The sequence below is a fragment of the Clinocottus analis genome, unplaced genomic scaffold (assembly GCF_023055335.1).
Source record: "Clinocottus analis isolate CAN_PGR_092001 unplaced genomic scaffold, fCliAna1.0.p SCAF_14, whole genome shotgun sequence".
Taxonomy (NCBI): domain Eukaryota; kingdom Metazoa; phylum Chordata; class Actinopteri; order Perciformes; family Cottidae; genus Clinocottus; species Clinocottus analis.
Window position 1 is genome coordinate 18,490,190 of NW_027175865.1, and position 14,182 is coordinate 18,504,371.

General features: G+C 42.2%; 1 protein-coding gene across 1 annotated transcript in view; it reads right to left on the reverse strand.

Moving 5' to 3' along the window:
• Nucleotides 1-14,182, reverse strand: part of thsd7aa (thrombospondin, type I, domain containing 7Aa) — a 131,391-nt gene that overhangs the window by 13,860 nt on the left and 103,349 nt on the right. Inside the window, exons 13-23 of the mRNA XM_068575737.1 lie at nt 13,863-14,129; nt 12,386-12,564; nt 12,162-12,167; nt 11,721-11,854; nt 10,576-10,729; nt 8,815-8,956; nt 8,572-8,687; nt 8,362-8,479; nt 3,561-3,706; nt 2,335-2,509; nt 174-347 (exon numbers count right to left, since the gene is read on the reverse strand). Coding sequence (XP_068431838.1) covers nt 174-347; nt 2,335-2,509; nt 3,561-3,706; nt 8,362-8,479; nt 8,572-8,687; nt 8,815-8,956; nt 10,576-10,729; nt 11,721-11,854; nt 12,162-12,167; nt 12,386-12,564; nt 13,863-14,129 — 1,611 coding nt within the window. The remainder of the gene's footprint in view (nt 1-173; nt 348-2,334; nt 2,510-3,560; nt 3,707-8,361; nt 8,480-8,571; nt 8,688-8,814; nt 8,957-10,575; nt 10,730-11,720; nt 11,855-12,161; nt 12,168-12,385; nt 12,565-13,862; nt 14,130-14,182) is intronic.

Here is a 14,182-nt window from a genome sequence, read left to right on the forward strand (position 1 = left end):
TATATACAACTAATATATTGTTCTATTGTCTTTCCGACTGTAGAGACAAACGTCTAAACACTCAAGGCTTTCCTCATTTGCAGAAATGCATTCTCGACCTTTTTCCCATGCAACAGGGCTGAATCTGCTTCTGTGAATCTCTTTAGTGTCATTTAGGATCCAGCAGGACTGACCTGTACACGGCCGAGCCTCCAGCTCCTGTTCCGGACACTGCAGGAGGTTCTCTGGGTCCTGGGCCACCACGGCTCGAGATCGGACCTGGACCGAGCCAAAACCCAGGTCATCCCCGCTCACGCAGCTCAGCTGGCACGGGCTCCAAACAGTCCAGTCTGTCAGGTAGCACTCTCCTACGGACCACGCAGAGAGTTCAGGACCCAAAACGCAAGATGACTTTGCATTTAAAGGAGAATCAAACTGATTTATTGAAAGCAGAAAGGGATTTTAGATTTTTTTTTCAAAACAACGTTGCGTTTCTTTGACAAAAGTATAACAGCAACAAAACAATCAAATAGGGATGATTGGAGAGAATTATTGAATGGAAAGTACATAATAGCATGACATATAGAGACACTTAGAGAATGGTGCTGCACTGTTGGAATTAGTTCTGTGGAAATGTTTAATGTATCAAGACAACAAACGAAGATGGAGAAAGTGTTGCTTTAGCATTGACAGCTGAACGTGGAGGTTTACTCAAATGGAAAATATGCTTATCAAACAAGGCCGTAAGAAAATAGGCCCATTTCAAATCAAGGTCGGATTTTTACCCCACTTCACATGACGTGTCTAATTATGCCAATTTTCATCATTTGAATTGAAAAGCCTCCAATCAGCACTTCAGCCACACAAGTACTGTGAGGACAAGATTGGTCGTCATTACAGTGTTTTTACTCTGAACCGTGAGATGTTTGGAAGCTCAGCCAAAACAAGAAAAGTGGATTATCCTGTATCTTTAAAACTACTGCAATCTTTCTAAGATATCATAAAGATACAATACATGTCATTCAAGAACAGGTGTATCCATTCAAATATCAACTTTGCTTACTGGCAGTGTGAAGTTGAATGGTGGCTCATTTACACACAGTACAGTTAAATCAAAATTAGAACAGCAATCCAAAAAGAACAACATATTTGATGAATAATAGAAGTGTAAAATCACACATTCTGTCTTTTAAACTAGTTTTCCATCAAAGTGAATGGTTTTATTGTCGGATGTCAGAATGAACACAAGCAGGAAGCAGATCAGAGCGTCCTCTTTGACCTTGTGGTCGCCACTAAGCCACTTAACTTGATTACACCCACACGCAATCCAAGCTGGAGTAGTCAGTGCAAGTGCCCACATGTATACACACACACACACACACACACACACACACACACACACACACTTGAACAAATGTACACACACTGGAGCTGCTGTTACCACAGCCACTCTTCCTTTCATAGCAACTTGGTAGCCGCTGAGAGGTTTGCGGCGCTCCGTAATTGTGCTCGGCCCCTCCCCCTCCTCCTCCCACCTGTTAACATCAGTGTTGCATTGTGTGGCACACACACTCTGGAGCCCTTCAAGCTCCGACAATCAAACACACTCAACAGTAAGTGCTTCAGCCGTCAAGTCTTTTGTTGTTATTGTGAAAACCTGGAAAAAAAGCATTATTGTCGTGCTACTCGAGATATTGAATGCTGTTGTATGTTGATGTTGTTTTACCAGTAACAGCATAGCAGCCTCAGCCTGGCAGACACCGTCTGGATTCGTCACCTTTCGACCTTTTTTGGCTTTCCGTTCATAGTAAAATGACACAAATCAATGCAGCCTTTCTCTGTTTGTTAACCTTGTGGAGGATGTGGTTGACTTGTTTGTAATAATCTTTAATTGACAACAATTCCATCAAATTTTGATGAGTGTTTGGCATCAGCCTTCAGTGTGAGCTGTGCCATGAGGCTGATTAAAACATGTATATGATGAATAAAAATGCAGTGACCACCCAGCAGACAGCAACAGGCGGATCACAAAGCCTTTGATGCGTCACTGTATCAAGAAGCATGAGGACAAAGAGTATACAATAATTCTGTAGGATTTACATATATTTTACAATTGACTCACAAATATGTGGGATGTGAATTACAGTGTTACTTTTTGTAGGTATAAGTATGAACAGTGAATGAGAACAGCCTGACTACCTCCCTGATGGTCTTACTGCTCATGTTTCTAGACTCTCTTCAGCAACACTTACATTCCTCTCAGAATAAGCAGAGCTGGCTTTGTTGTCTGGGCCGAGGATAGACTTGTGACTTATTATTATTTCACTATTCACTATGAGCGTGTCGTCCTCTCACCGGGACAGGGTACGGTGCAGGGCTCCTGCAGGACGATGTGGGCGTCTCCGTCCACCGAGGGCTCCAGATCGCCACACAGTTCATCGTCCACCAGGCTGCTTTCCTTCTGACCGGAACCGTCCGACACAAAGCACGACACGTTCCTGAAGCGCAGACCTTCTCCACACCTCGCCCCCTGATGAAACACAACCAATGCATGCAAGGGTCAAGCACACCTTTGGATGTGGGGTTTAACTCACGCAGCAAATGCTATCATGTAGTTAGCAGATTACACTAAAATGATCCAGCTGGCCTCTACAATATTGTAATTAAAGATTTAATCCCGAATTTGTTCTAAGCTCTTCATAATTAATTTTTAGTCACACAAAAAAACTCAACAATGGGCTGACGATGAAGCGCTGTTCATTGTGAAGTAAAAATAAAGACATCTGAAATGTATTTTCTCCAGCATCCAGCAGCATAATGGACATTTGAAAATCCCCTTTCTAGTCTTCTGACAACTCTGAGCACTTTACACGACCACAGCCCACTCAATATACGAGGCTTCAGGCCAGGAAGAAAGGAAAATGGTGAAGCTGAGGAAGGACATGGGAAGAAGAAGAGGGACAAGTAAAAGAACAGAGAGAGAAAGGAATCAGAAAAGTATAAAGCCAGAAAACAAGATTATTAATGAAGAATTATTTTAGTCCAAAATTGTTCTGTTACAATAAAGCATATGTTCTCCAAAAAGAATCCAGAGGATGTGGCTGTCACATGACTGCAATAAGGCTGCCGGCCACCTGCCAGCGACCTGCTACCTGCCAGCATGCTCACAGCTGTGAGACCTAACAATAGCACGTTCATTGTGTGAGTTCACAGTCATCGTTTCAGCGGCTTTGGAGAGACGTCTGAAGGGACGGGCTGGCACTGCTGCCGACTGGCTCACGAGATCCAGCCCCTCTTGGAACTACTGCTGCGATTCATACAAATGTTTCTGATTTTAAAGGTACATACATATATTTTGGAAATAACCTGTTGGCAACGAGTATTTTCACAGATATTTAATATTTCCAAAAACAGAACAGCGTAATGGTCTCATAGGGCGTTTAAATGTTATCTTTTTGTATCAAATTCTTTAACAAATCTGAATATCAATGCCCGTACTGTCCCGATATTGAAGTAAGGCGACCCAGACAATAGACAGAAAAAGGAAGTCTTCTGTCGGACAGGGGCAGAGGCCTACTGACCTCAGACCTGCAGTCGGACCAGGCGCTGTATCTCCAGCTGTAGCAGGGCTTCACCAGACAGGGCTTCCACTGCTCCATCTGGGACGCACAGGGCCTCCCATCACCCTGGGGAGCCTGGATCACTGTCCGCCTCCTCCACAGCTTACCTGCAGAACAGCAGATAAAAAGCAGATGAAAATGCATGATGTATTCATGAGTACGTTGAGTGAGATAAGGAAGACAGTCAGGTCAAAGCAGCAGCAGGCGTGTGGGTTTCAAGTGATTTGGAATCCTGTATTTTCTGTCAAGGTGACCTCTGTGCCTTTCAACACTGTTGTACACTCGATTCTTAAATCAAAGCTGGCAATAAGATGACGGCCATTATGAATACATAAAGGCAGTCGCTAACGAAGGCCAGGTAAAATAAACAATGACAGTGGAATCACTTGAGTATTAATCATGTAATATTCACTAAATTCAACATTTTACTACATTTACTACAAACAGACTTTTCCCAGGAGACTGCTGTTTGAAACCAAACGTCAACACATTCACTTATTCTGAAATACAAAGGTACCTAAGTTAAATATAACAAACCCTAAACATCATGCTTTTCATAACCTCACCAAGTAGAGTTGATTCACAACGTTAACTGCATCTTTAAAACTGTGATCGTGTCACGTTAAACAGAGCAGTCGTCAGTGGTCGACAACTTATTCTGTCATCTGGTATGTGAGGGGCGACTGTGGCTGGGTGGTTATCACGCCCGTCTTTCAATCAGAGGAACGGTGACTCGAGCCCGGCTCCGCTGGTCCCTGTCGTTGTGTCCTTGAGCAAGACACTAAAGCATGAATTGCTCCCCGTAGCTGTGTCTACGGTGTAGAGCAAACATGTGAGTTGCTTTACATGCTGTTATGAAATGTTTGGGTTGATTAAAATGAGAAGAGATGTGAAAATATGGAAATTATTTACTATAACAATATGGATTTATCTGAAAGGCCTAATTCCCTCTGCAGATGACACACAGCAGCCACCAGAGAAACATCGTGGTTGTCGTGGTCAACTCTCAATGATATGTGATATCTACATTTTCTGCAAACAAGATCCATATTGCATATGAATATTGTCTTCCGCTGTAATAAATCTATTTTTTTACCTTACATCTAGGTACATTTCTCAAGCAACACAGTCTGAAATCCTCTTTCATGTTCTTCTGTCCCAGGGCAATAATTCAACACTTCTCTTCTAGCTGACTTAATTCATGATGCAATGTTGTGGCTTCATCTCACTCCCTGTAGCCATTTTGGAATATTCCAATTCCTTTGTTGTGTTAAATTTAAACAAGTGAGAGTCTCAGGTTGGGGCATATGACTGGGGAGGAAGGTAGGAACGCCCTTCACCAAATTCACTGTGCATGTTAACATCTACCCCGGGGGAGGGACGTGAGGAAACTATCAATTAGCTGGTGCCTCCAAAGGAGTGCAAATACTACAATACTAGCTCAGCGATAATACTTCCGGTGACCTAAAATAGGAAAGTAAGTATCATAAATCACACGAATTTGTGTATTCAAAAGTGTATTTTAGAATAATACAAAATGGGTTATTTTATAGTATACAGTATAGACAGTAAATGTAAAAACCTTTGGTTTACCTCAAAATGGTCATTTCAAGAGCTATAGATCTTTTCAAAGCAATCCCTGACTGCCATTCTTCAAATGCATGCAGGATAGATTTATATCATCTCCAGTATTGCTATTGGCCAATCAGCACTGCCTCGTTTGACGGTTTGATCTGGGTTTATGAGCTCCATGAGCTGTGCGTTGGGGCTCCGCAACTCTGATTGGTTATTTTATTTTGGGCACAATGGAATTTTGCTAAAGCCATTAGAAGGTTTAAAAGTAGGCAGAGGAACCTCATTTTATGACGGATTATCTGTCTCATGTACATGTAGTCTGGACGTAGTCAGTTTCAGCAAATATAAGAAGAAATTATTTTGACTAAAATTACCAACAGCAGTTTTCGGCGCCGAACACCAGGCATCTATTGCTGCATTCACAAAACATATTGTATTCTGAACAAATCAAATTCACAAGTGGTCTGGTTGGGCCTCCAGGAAATGGCCCATTATTTGGTGACCTTCCTAATCAAGAGAACATTGATATCAACCTCCTCCACGAGAGCGAGGAAGCAAACAGCAACACATCAGTAATTAACACATCCATCTCGCTAGCTCGCTGCATTTCGTGAATGTTCGGCCGCCTCGGGGACAGACAAGTAACGTATATAAAGCTGTTTGGGCATAAAACATTGCCCACTTCCACATCCTGTGCAAATCTCAAGTGATCATCGGTCTGTGTTTCTTTGTGCGCTGGTTGCATTGCCGGAGCTGCGAGCGCCCCACGCCGACAGGAGGCAGTTATCACCCCTATTACGCTTTTCATGCTTCAGCGGCCTGCCTGCGGGCGGCCATGGCAGTGTTTGGGGTTGAGTGGTGGGTGACAATGAGGGCTGCTGGGTAAAAAAAAAAGGCCTGTGCCAGCTGTCACTATCCGTGTTTGGCTGCAGAACACACAATGTCATGATTATCTATGCACACAGGTTGGACACGTCCAGGAAAATAGCTGTGTTTTTACACCGCCTGATTGATAACAGCACCTTGCTGCTTCCAGGTATGATCCGTTGTTTGAAATCACAAATCCAGCTCATTGCTATTCCTGGCTCCGGAACAGAAATGAACCCTTCCAGGAAAGTATGTCCTCGCAGCTATAGCCTGGAGATAAAAAGGAACACAGGAAGGGAGGAAGCCCACGGTTCCTTTGGCCTACCTGCTGTTTCTTCAGACGGGGAAAAAATCCTTCTCGCCTGGGGACAGATTAAGGTTACCACAGGAGCTAAAGCCTGTATTGGTTTCATATCTACTATTTGCTCTGGTTGCTTCTGGCAGCTGCTCTTCTCAAGGACTCGTGGAGAGCAGAGTGCTCCCTGAGCCCCAGAGCACACACCCGTAATGGACCGCCAATCAATGGCCTGATCCTATGGAATTACATGCGCGGACATTATTATCCCTCACTCAGTTGGTTTAGGGCTATAACATCATTGTTTCTCACGTCATGAAGCGGTTCTGGTTTCCACCATTACCGTAGCAGAGGTCGGCCACTGAGAGCCGACCAGTGATGGATCACTCACAGTTATGAAAGCTCGGTAGCAGAAGCTGTGGGAAGAGGATGCAATGTTGCAATTGCAAATAATAGCAATGGATTCGTTAAAGGGCCAGTGTGTCATTTCTCACAAAAGGACTGGAATATGATATTCATAACTACAGCACTTTTACACAGAGATGTCACAATACTGCCATAAAGACGACCTGCTGTTAAGACGGCTTTGCTTTTACAAACTGAAGCAGCAGGGTCTAGTTTTTGTTAGCTTAGAATGAGCCCTTCATGTCTACATTGGGGGCGGGTCCTCTTCAGGGAGTCTGCCATATTGAACCACCATGTGTCCACAGTGGCTCAGAACGGACAAACTAAACACTGGCTCTAGAGCTGTCGGCACGATTATGAAGTAGCAGTAACGTTCCTCTGGCCCCGACGACCGCTGTCCGACTGCCGTTGTTTCTAAAGTAGTGTTACTGCGCTGAGAAGGGCCTCTGAGCCACTACCATGGTTTTGCACTTGGCGGCTCACCTTACTGCAGTCTTGAAAAAATATATATTTGAACCTTTCAAATCTCTTCATGATGACAGCCATAATGCATCTCTTTATGAGTTTTGACGCAAAACATTAGCATGAAGTATTTTGCATTTTGGTCTCATTAGTTCTTCATGCGCGTGGTGTCTGAAGGCCTTTGGTTGGATGAGAATTGGCAGAGCATGTAGCCAGACAGCTTGATGCAGTATGTGGTAAATATGACAGCTACGAACAGTTTATGAGAACAGCGTGTCCTCCGTGGCTCTGAAGAGCTTTGTCAAGTCTGAGAAATTAATCCTCATGATTGTAGCTGAGTTTGGGCTCTAAAATGTCCTTTTTAACAGACAGCCTGCATTACAAACTGGGAATGTGGAGTCAGGCAGGTATGGCTGAATTAGTAGATGCTATTTGTTGCATAATGGAATATGTGGTTGAACCTATACTGGGGTCAACATGTTAGGATATATTAGATATTGGTGCTTCTGTTTCCAGTTCCTTCGTGAATGTGGAAACCGATATCTTACAAAAGATTCCTTACTGTTGGTTTACACTTTCTTTTAACAAACTGAGTTTATCTCTAATGTCATGGGGTTACAGTCCTTTTTATTCTACCTGACTGTTGTTATAATACTAAGACACTTTTGAGGTTCAAATAGTTTTTCTTGAAAATATTATTTCACCATGAGATCCATCAAGCATCTGCATTGCAAAATCTTCCTCAACAGCATTTAAAAATAAAGAATTCCCAGGTATTTCTATGGCCTAGCAAAGCTCAATCATATGTGAAGTATGAAGTCTGGAACAAACCCTGTTGCAGTGTTCTCAGTGCTGAAACAGAAACTGTGACCATATACTCTGAACATTCTCCTGGGGGCTCTCTGGTCATCTTTAACATCTGTGCCAGACACGTTGATCCTTTATCGGTTTGACTGAGGTTTGGGCAAGTTAAAACCTATAAAACCGACCATGAACGAACCTTTCTGAGTTCCGCCCAGTTTTCATCACGGATCTGTAATAGTGTCAACCAAAAGAGTCGTTCATAGCTCGGTTCACTGGTCTCGGATTAAAAGAAACGAGCCAGGTCCGACCCGTCCCGTATTAAAAATAAAGAAGTCGGCTATTGCACACACATACCGGCCAGCCCACAGGTATTAGAGCACTCTGACCACGGTGACCAATCAGAGAGCTGGCAATTGATGGGACATTCCACGACACAGGAAGAGTTCATCTGCCATTTTCTCTCCAGGCCCAGCTGCAAGAGAAGAGATGGTTTTAGTTACTCTTTCACAGAAACAAACAAAAAGTGGCTTTTACAGAAGAAAAAAAACGGAACAAAAAACTCACCACTTTACAGAACTTGAGGTCTACAGATTTGCCATCGCTGCGCACACAGTCCAGCATGCGGGTTTTGATGCCGTTTCCACACACTGCTCTCTCACTGAGCTGACAGGTACTCCAATCTGCATGCAGACGTTTCATGAGCAAAAACAATAACGCACCACCAACATTCAAATCTTTTAATGAGCGTGGAATCTTGTACTGGTAATTCCCCGGCCTCTGATGGTTGACGCTGTACATGAGTCTCACCGGTGATGTTGTAGGAGTAGTGGAAGCAGTTGCTGTTGAGTTTGCAGAGCTCCGTCTCTTGAGTCGGAGGACATTCCTTGTCCTCTCCGGGCCGGCGGAGCGGGTAAGCGCTCCTCTCTCGAGTGCTGTTCCCACTGCATGGCTGTGAGCAGAGAGGCATCATGACTTCATCAGCCATACTGTTACAGCACACACACACAAAGCCTTTGATCATGTCCTCATCTGCATTACTTATTGATTAAAGGAAACACCTTTTACAATATTTCCATTTCACATTTTTGAAGATGATATGTTTTCTACTGCTCATGCAGCTTACTTTCAATCATTTCATGAAAAGGCCAACGTCAATTTTGATCAATCAAAATTCTGAATAGGACTGGATAAATTAAGAAATACATCATAAACATGACTAAAGTGAATGTGCTTTGGCTTCTGGTATATAGTATAGTATGGTATGGATTTAATCAATAGATATTGATTAAATCTACCACCCTGTTTAAAAAACCTTTGTAGAGGAAAGCAGCTCACTGCAGCCGCTACACTGAGACAACGTGAGGCTCACATGTCTGCACTCATTTTGTTTTGCACAGATTGAACGTTATTGCTATTTTGAAAATATATACAGTGCAAAACAGGTTATTTGCAGCCACAATACATATGTTTTTGCCAAATAGTAGTTATTTTTTGCACAGATGGAACTTGATTTGCATTGTTTTAACAAACTGATTGCACATGTTATTAGTTCTAGTCTAATGGAGCAAATTTTCTTAATTCTATTATTTGATCACGGATGGAGGAGTCACAAAAGGACCATTTTGTTACAATTCTGTTGAACTTTTTTCTTCCTTCAAAGTGGGTCGTGACAGAAAAAGTTTGAGAATCACTGGTTTAAGTTAAGCAGTAGACTGGACATGAGAGTTTAAGTTAAGCAGTAGACTGGACATGAGAGTTTAAGTTAAGCAGTAGACTGGACATGAGAGTTTAAGTTAAGCAGTAGACTGGACATGAGAGTTTAAGTTAAACAGTAGACTGGACATGAAAGTTTAAGTTAAGCAGTAGACTGGACATGAAAGTTTAAGTTAAACAGTAGACTGGACATGAAAGTTTAAGTTAAGCAGTAGACTGGACATGAGAGTTTAAGTTAAGCAGTAGACTGGACATGAAAGTTTAAGTTAAGCAGTAGACTGGACATGAAAGTTTAAGTTAAGCAGTAGACTGGACATGAAAGTTTAAGTTAAGCAGTAGACTGGACATGAAGAACACTTGTTGGGTGTCTCCCATCACCCCGACCAAACAAGCGGTGAGTTGTATTTTCAAGCACTTTTATTAGTCATATTTTATTACGTCATATGTATTACGTTATATTTATTATGTCATATTTATTATGTCATATGTATAACGTCATATTTATTACATCGTATTTATTAAATCATATTTATTACATCCTATTTATTACATACTATGTATTATGTCGTATTTATTACGCCATATTTATTACATCATATTTATTACATCGTATTTATTATGTCGTATTTTTTACACCATATTTATTACGTCATATTTATCACCCACACCATAAAAGCCAGTCCGTGAAAATATTGTCTGATAGAATCTGGTCTGTGGCGCCAAAAAGGTTGGGGATCGCTGATTTAGAGGGAACAAATGTGGTCCAAAAACTTTTTGGAAAGTGACAGTTTGAAGACTATTTACTTCATATGTGTACACAAAGCATGGACAGAGAAAGCAGTATGTTATGTGTACCAGGGGACATGGGTTCCAGGAGACCCAGTCAGACAACACACAGTCCTCTGGACAGGGCAGCTGGCTGTTGCGCGCCCCCAGAGGCATCTCCTCTGGATCACACAGGTAGTCCTCCACCTGCTCAGAGGGCCCGTCGATAGTGTTCAGCATACATCTGGACACAAAGGGATTCACCAATGTGATACAACGTCCCATAATCGCTGAAAAGCATTACATCATCTTTAGTTTGAACTTTAGGTAAAAATCTGCCACTTATAGAACTCAAGATATAACTCTTTTCTGGGGATTCCCAGTAAAAACATCATTGTGGGCTGCCGCATTGAAGCCCAGTGTTCGGCCTTTTGGCCGTCGCCAACAAGAAGTGACACGAGAGGGTAGAGCTAAGTACAACTGAAGGCCGAAGAAGACGTCTTTGGGCCAAGAAAATGGTTACGAATAACTTTCTTGAACTGAATTCAAACTGAAAGGTTCTCAGACCCAGATTGGACAACGGCATGGTCGTGACCCGACAATCACAAGGTGGCCACGCCCTAAAGCACATCCTGCTTGTGTTCTATAGTTCTTTAAATGGGACAATACTTTATTGAATGAACATCATGCTGTACTGAAGAAGACTTGAAACTACAGATTGAGACTTAAACTCATGTTTACAATGTTTACTGATAAATCAGTAAAGTGAGAAGTAAAGTCATTTTCTCATAGACTTCTATATAATCTGACTTCTTTTCGTAACCAGATGATTTGCTGCCTGATTTCCATTACAATGCAAGATTAAGCCTCTTCCTCATTGGCCTCACGTATCTTCTACTAGCTATTGAAAGACTGGTCCACTCAGCTGATTCTCAAGGCATCTAACGGGATATATCTTCTGTCTCTTGCCGTACCCAGGTCACTTTAACGTAAAAGTCAATACAGCAATCCTCCAACATCAGACCTGTAACATTTCTGTATACTATACTTAGAACACAAGACAAATTTAAATTGAATGCATTCAGATAAATGTAAGTAACTTTTAGGGCTTAATTGGTTAAATGTAGACTATAAATTGGAGCTTATTGGAGGAATGTTAAAGGAACTGAATACAATGTAAACATCCACAAGTTCAGACATGAATGCATATTGAGTTTGACATGATTTCATTTTACCTGACTTTCCTGGTCTGAACACCTTCACCACAGTTATCCTTCAGGTCCACATTGCTGACCTTCCACACACTCCAGGGCTCTGCCACCCAGACATACTGCCCACAGTCACTGAGGCACGGCACCACCTCATACACCTGACACACACACACACACACACACACACACACACACACACACACACACACACACACACACATTTAGGGTCAGGAAATATTTCATTTAGCAACAAAAAAATCACAGAATGTTGTTCCTCTGGAAATGAACTGCAGTAATAATTCACAAGAATAACATCTAGTTTACACAATCATTCTTTGGACATTTAATATCACATTTAATATTTGACTAAACGCAACAAAAAAGCAACTTCAATGAAGTGAAGATCCAGTTGCAAGATAACTGTTACACACATATATTACATAAAAATAAGCAACAGGGACTTACTTGAGCCTGTGGATGGAACCCATTCATCAAGGAAAAGAAAGGAATAACAGAAAAAAAGATATTTCAGATTATTGTACTCTTTAAACAAAGATTTACGTTCAAGTCAGTCATGAAAGTAACCTTCATCTGGCTTTTAAAATACATTAGAAACCTTCAACCTCACGAAGACCGGCATTCAGTCGTAATATTCTGGAGAATTCACCCAGTTTGTTGACCCCTCTCACCTGGTTGACGTGGTCCAGTTTAGGGCACGGCCTTCCTCCATTGTAGGGCTTTTCTCTGAGCCACTTTGAGCGAACTTTGACTCCACTGCCACAGGACTTGCTGCAGCGTGACCAGTTGGACCACTCGCTCAGTTTGCAGTCAGATGGACAAGGGATGATGCACGCCTCCTCGATGTACCCTGTAACACATCACATGACCACAGACTTACACATCGAACATTATGACAAACAAGCTCTTACCAAAAGTAGACAATCAGCCGTGGTGCCAATCACTTCTAAAGCAAACATTTTTGCTTTTACTCACTGATGATGACTTCAGATTTTACCATGTGACTCCTGCCATAACACATAGACCCACAGACAAACCTATCATTGCTCTGCAGCTGTAGTCAGAAGACATATCTATCAGCAAAAGGGAGTAGAAACTTACCGTGTTATTCTCACAATGCTCTCGAGCATAATAGAACCAATCAAGGACTCCGACATACGAGACAAAGGGCTGAGTGCTTTGATGTCTTCTCTGTTTTCCCAGATGCAGAATACGACATCGATTCATAATGCCTCTTTCTCCCTTTGTGGGAATATACTGGGGAATGGTAATGCAGGCTCATGCAAAGTTGCCTGACAGATTTGGGCTGCTGGCAGCAATGTATCCCCAAATTCTCCTTTTGATTGAGGTCGAAAGATTCTAAATATTGGGACATGATTCCTTATTAAATAAAGAACACTTCAAGACTACTTTACATATTTTAGTGAGATTATATAAATAAAGTCTTCTACAGGGATGCTGCCACATGACTAGAAATACAATGACTGTAAAGACAATCCATAGTATTCAGCTTCAGGGTTGGTCTTGTTTAGACCCACGTTTAAGATGAGTTACATCCAACAAGGCTGATTCTCTGTATATGAGCCTCACAAAGGCCAAGATTCTAGTCATAATTGAATAAATCAAAGTTGACCTTTGGAAGGAGAAAGCGTGAGAACTAAGGACTCAAAGTTTGATATTCGTCTCCTGCCTGAGGAGCGTTGTGCAGTGCAGTCACTAGAAGGAGTGTCACCATCATATGTTTCTGCCAACCAGCGATACGTCGACTGTCCACGTTACTGATGTGGTTGTGGGAAAATCAGTTAATCTCGACATCCCTGGTGTATGCTAAAGTATAACGTAACAGTGGAATAGTAAAATAATCTCAAAGTCAGCTTGAGGATTTATCAGCGACATCTATCTGGTCCTACTGATCATACTGGTCCTACTGATCATACTGGTCATACTGCTTGCAGTCCTTTATGACAGAAAAGTAAAACAGATGGATTCACTCTTCAGCTGTTGCATTCTGTGACAGACACACTTACAAACTCTGTAACTTATAAACTTGTTTATCATTGGGAATGAATGTTTTTTTGTTGTTATTTTAAATCAGTGTTTGGTTATTTAATTGCGTTGTCGGTGTCCCTTTGAGCGCGGACAGCTCACCATGGCTGTTGCAGCGAGACGTCTCCACGATGCGGTTGTCCTGGTCGTAGCACACCATGGCTTGGTAACGATATCCTTGGCCGCACTCCTTGATGTCACCTTGGACCTTCATGCCCAGTTGACCCTCCACGCGGCCCCCCTCGGGGAGGACACAGTCCGACCAGTTGCCCACCGGCTGGGAGTTGTATTTGTTACAGGGGCAGTACTGGGTCTCGCTCTGAGGGTACAACTGGTTGTTTTTACACTGGTCATGCTTTTTGCTCTTCCCTAGAACAAACAAACAAAACAAAACATTAATATTTAACCCAATTACGGTTTTA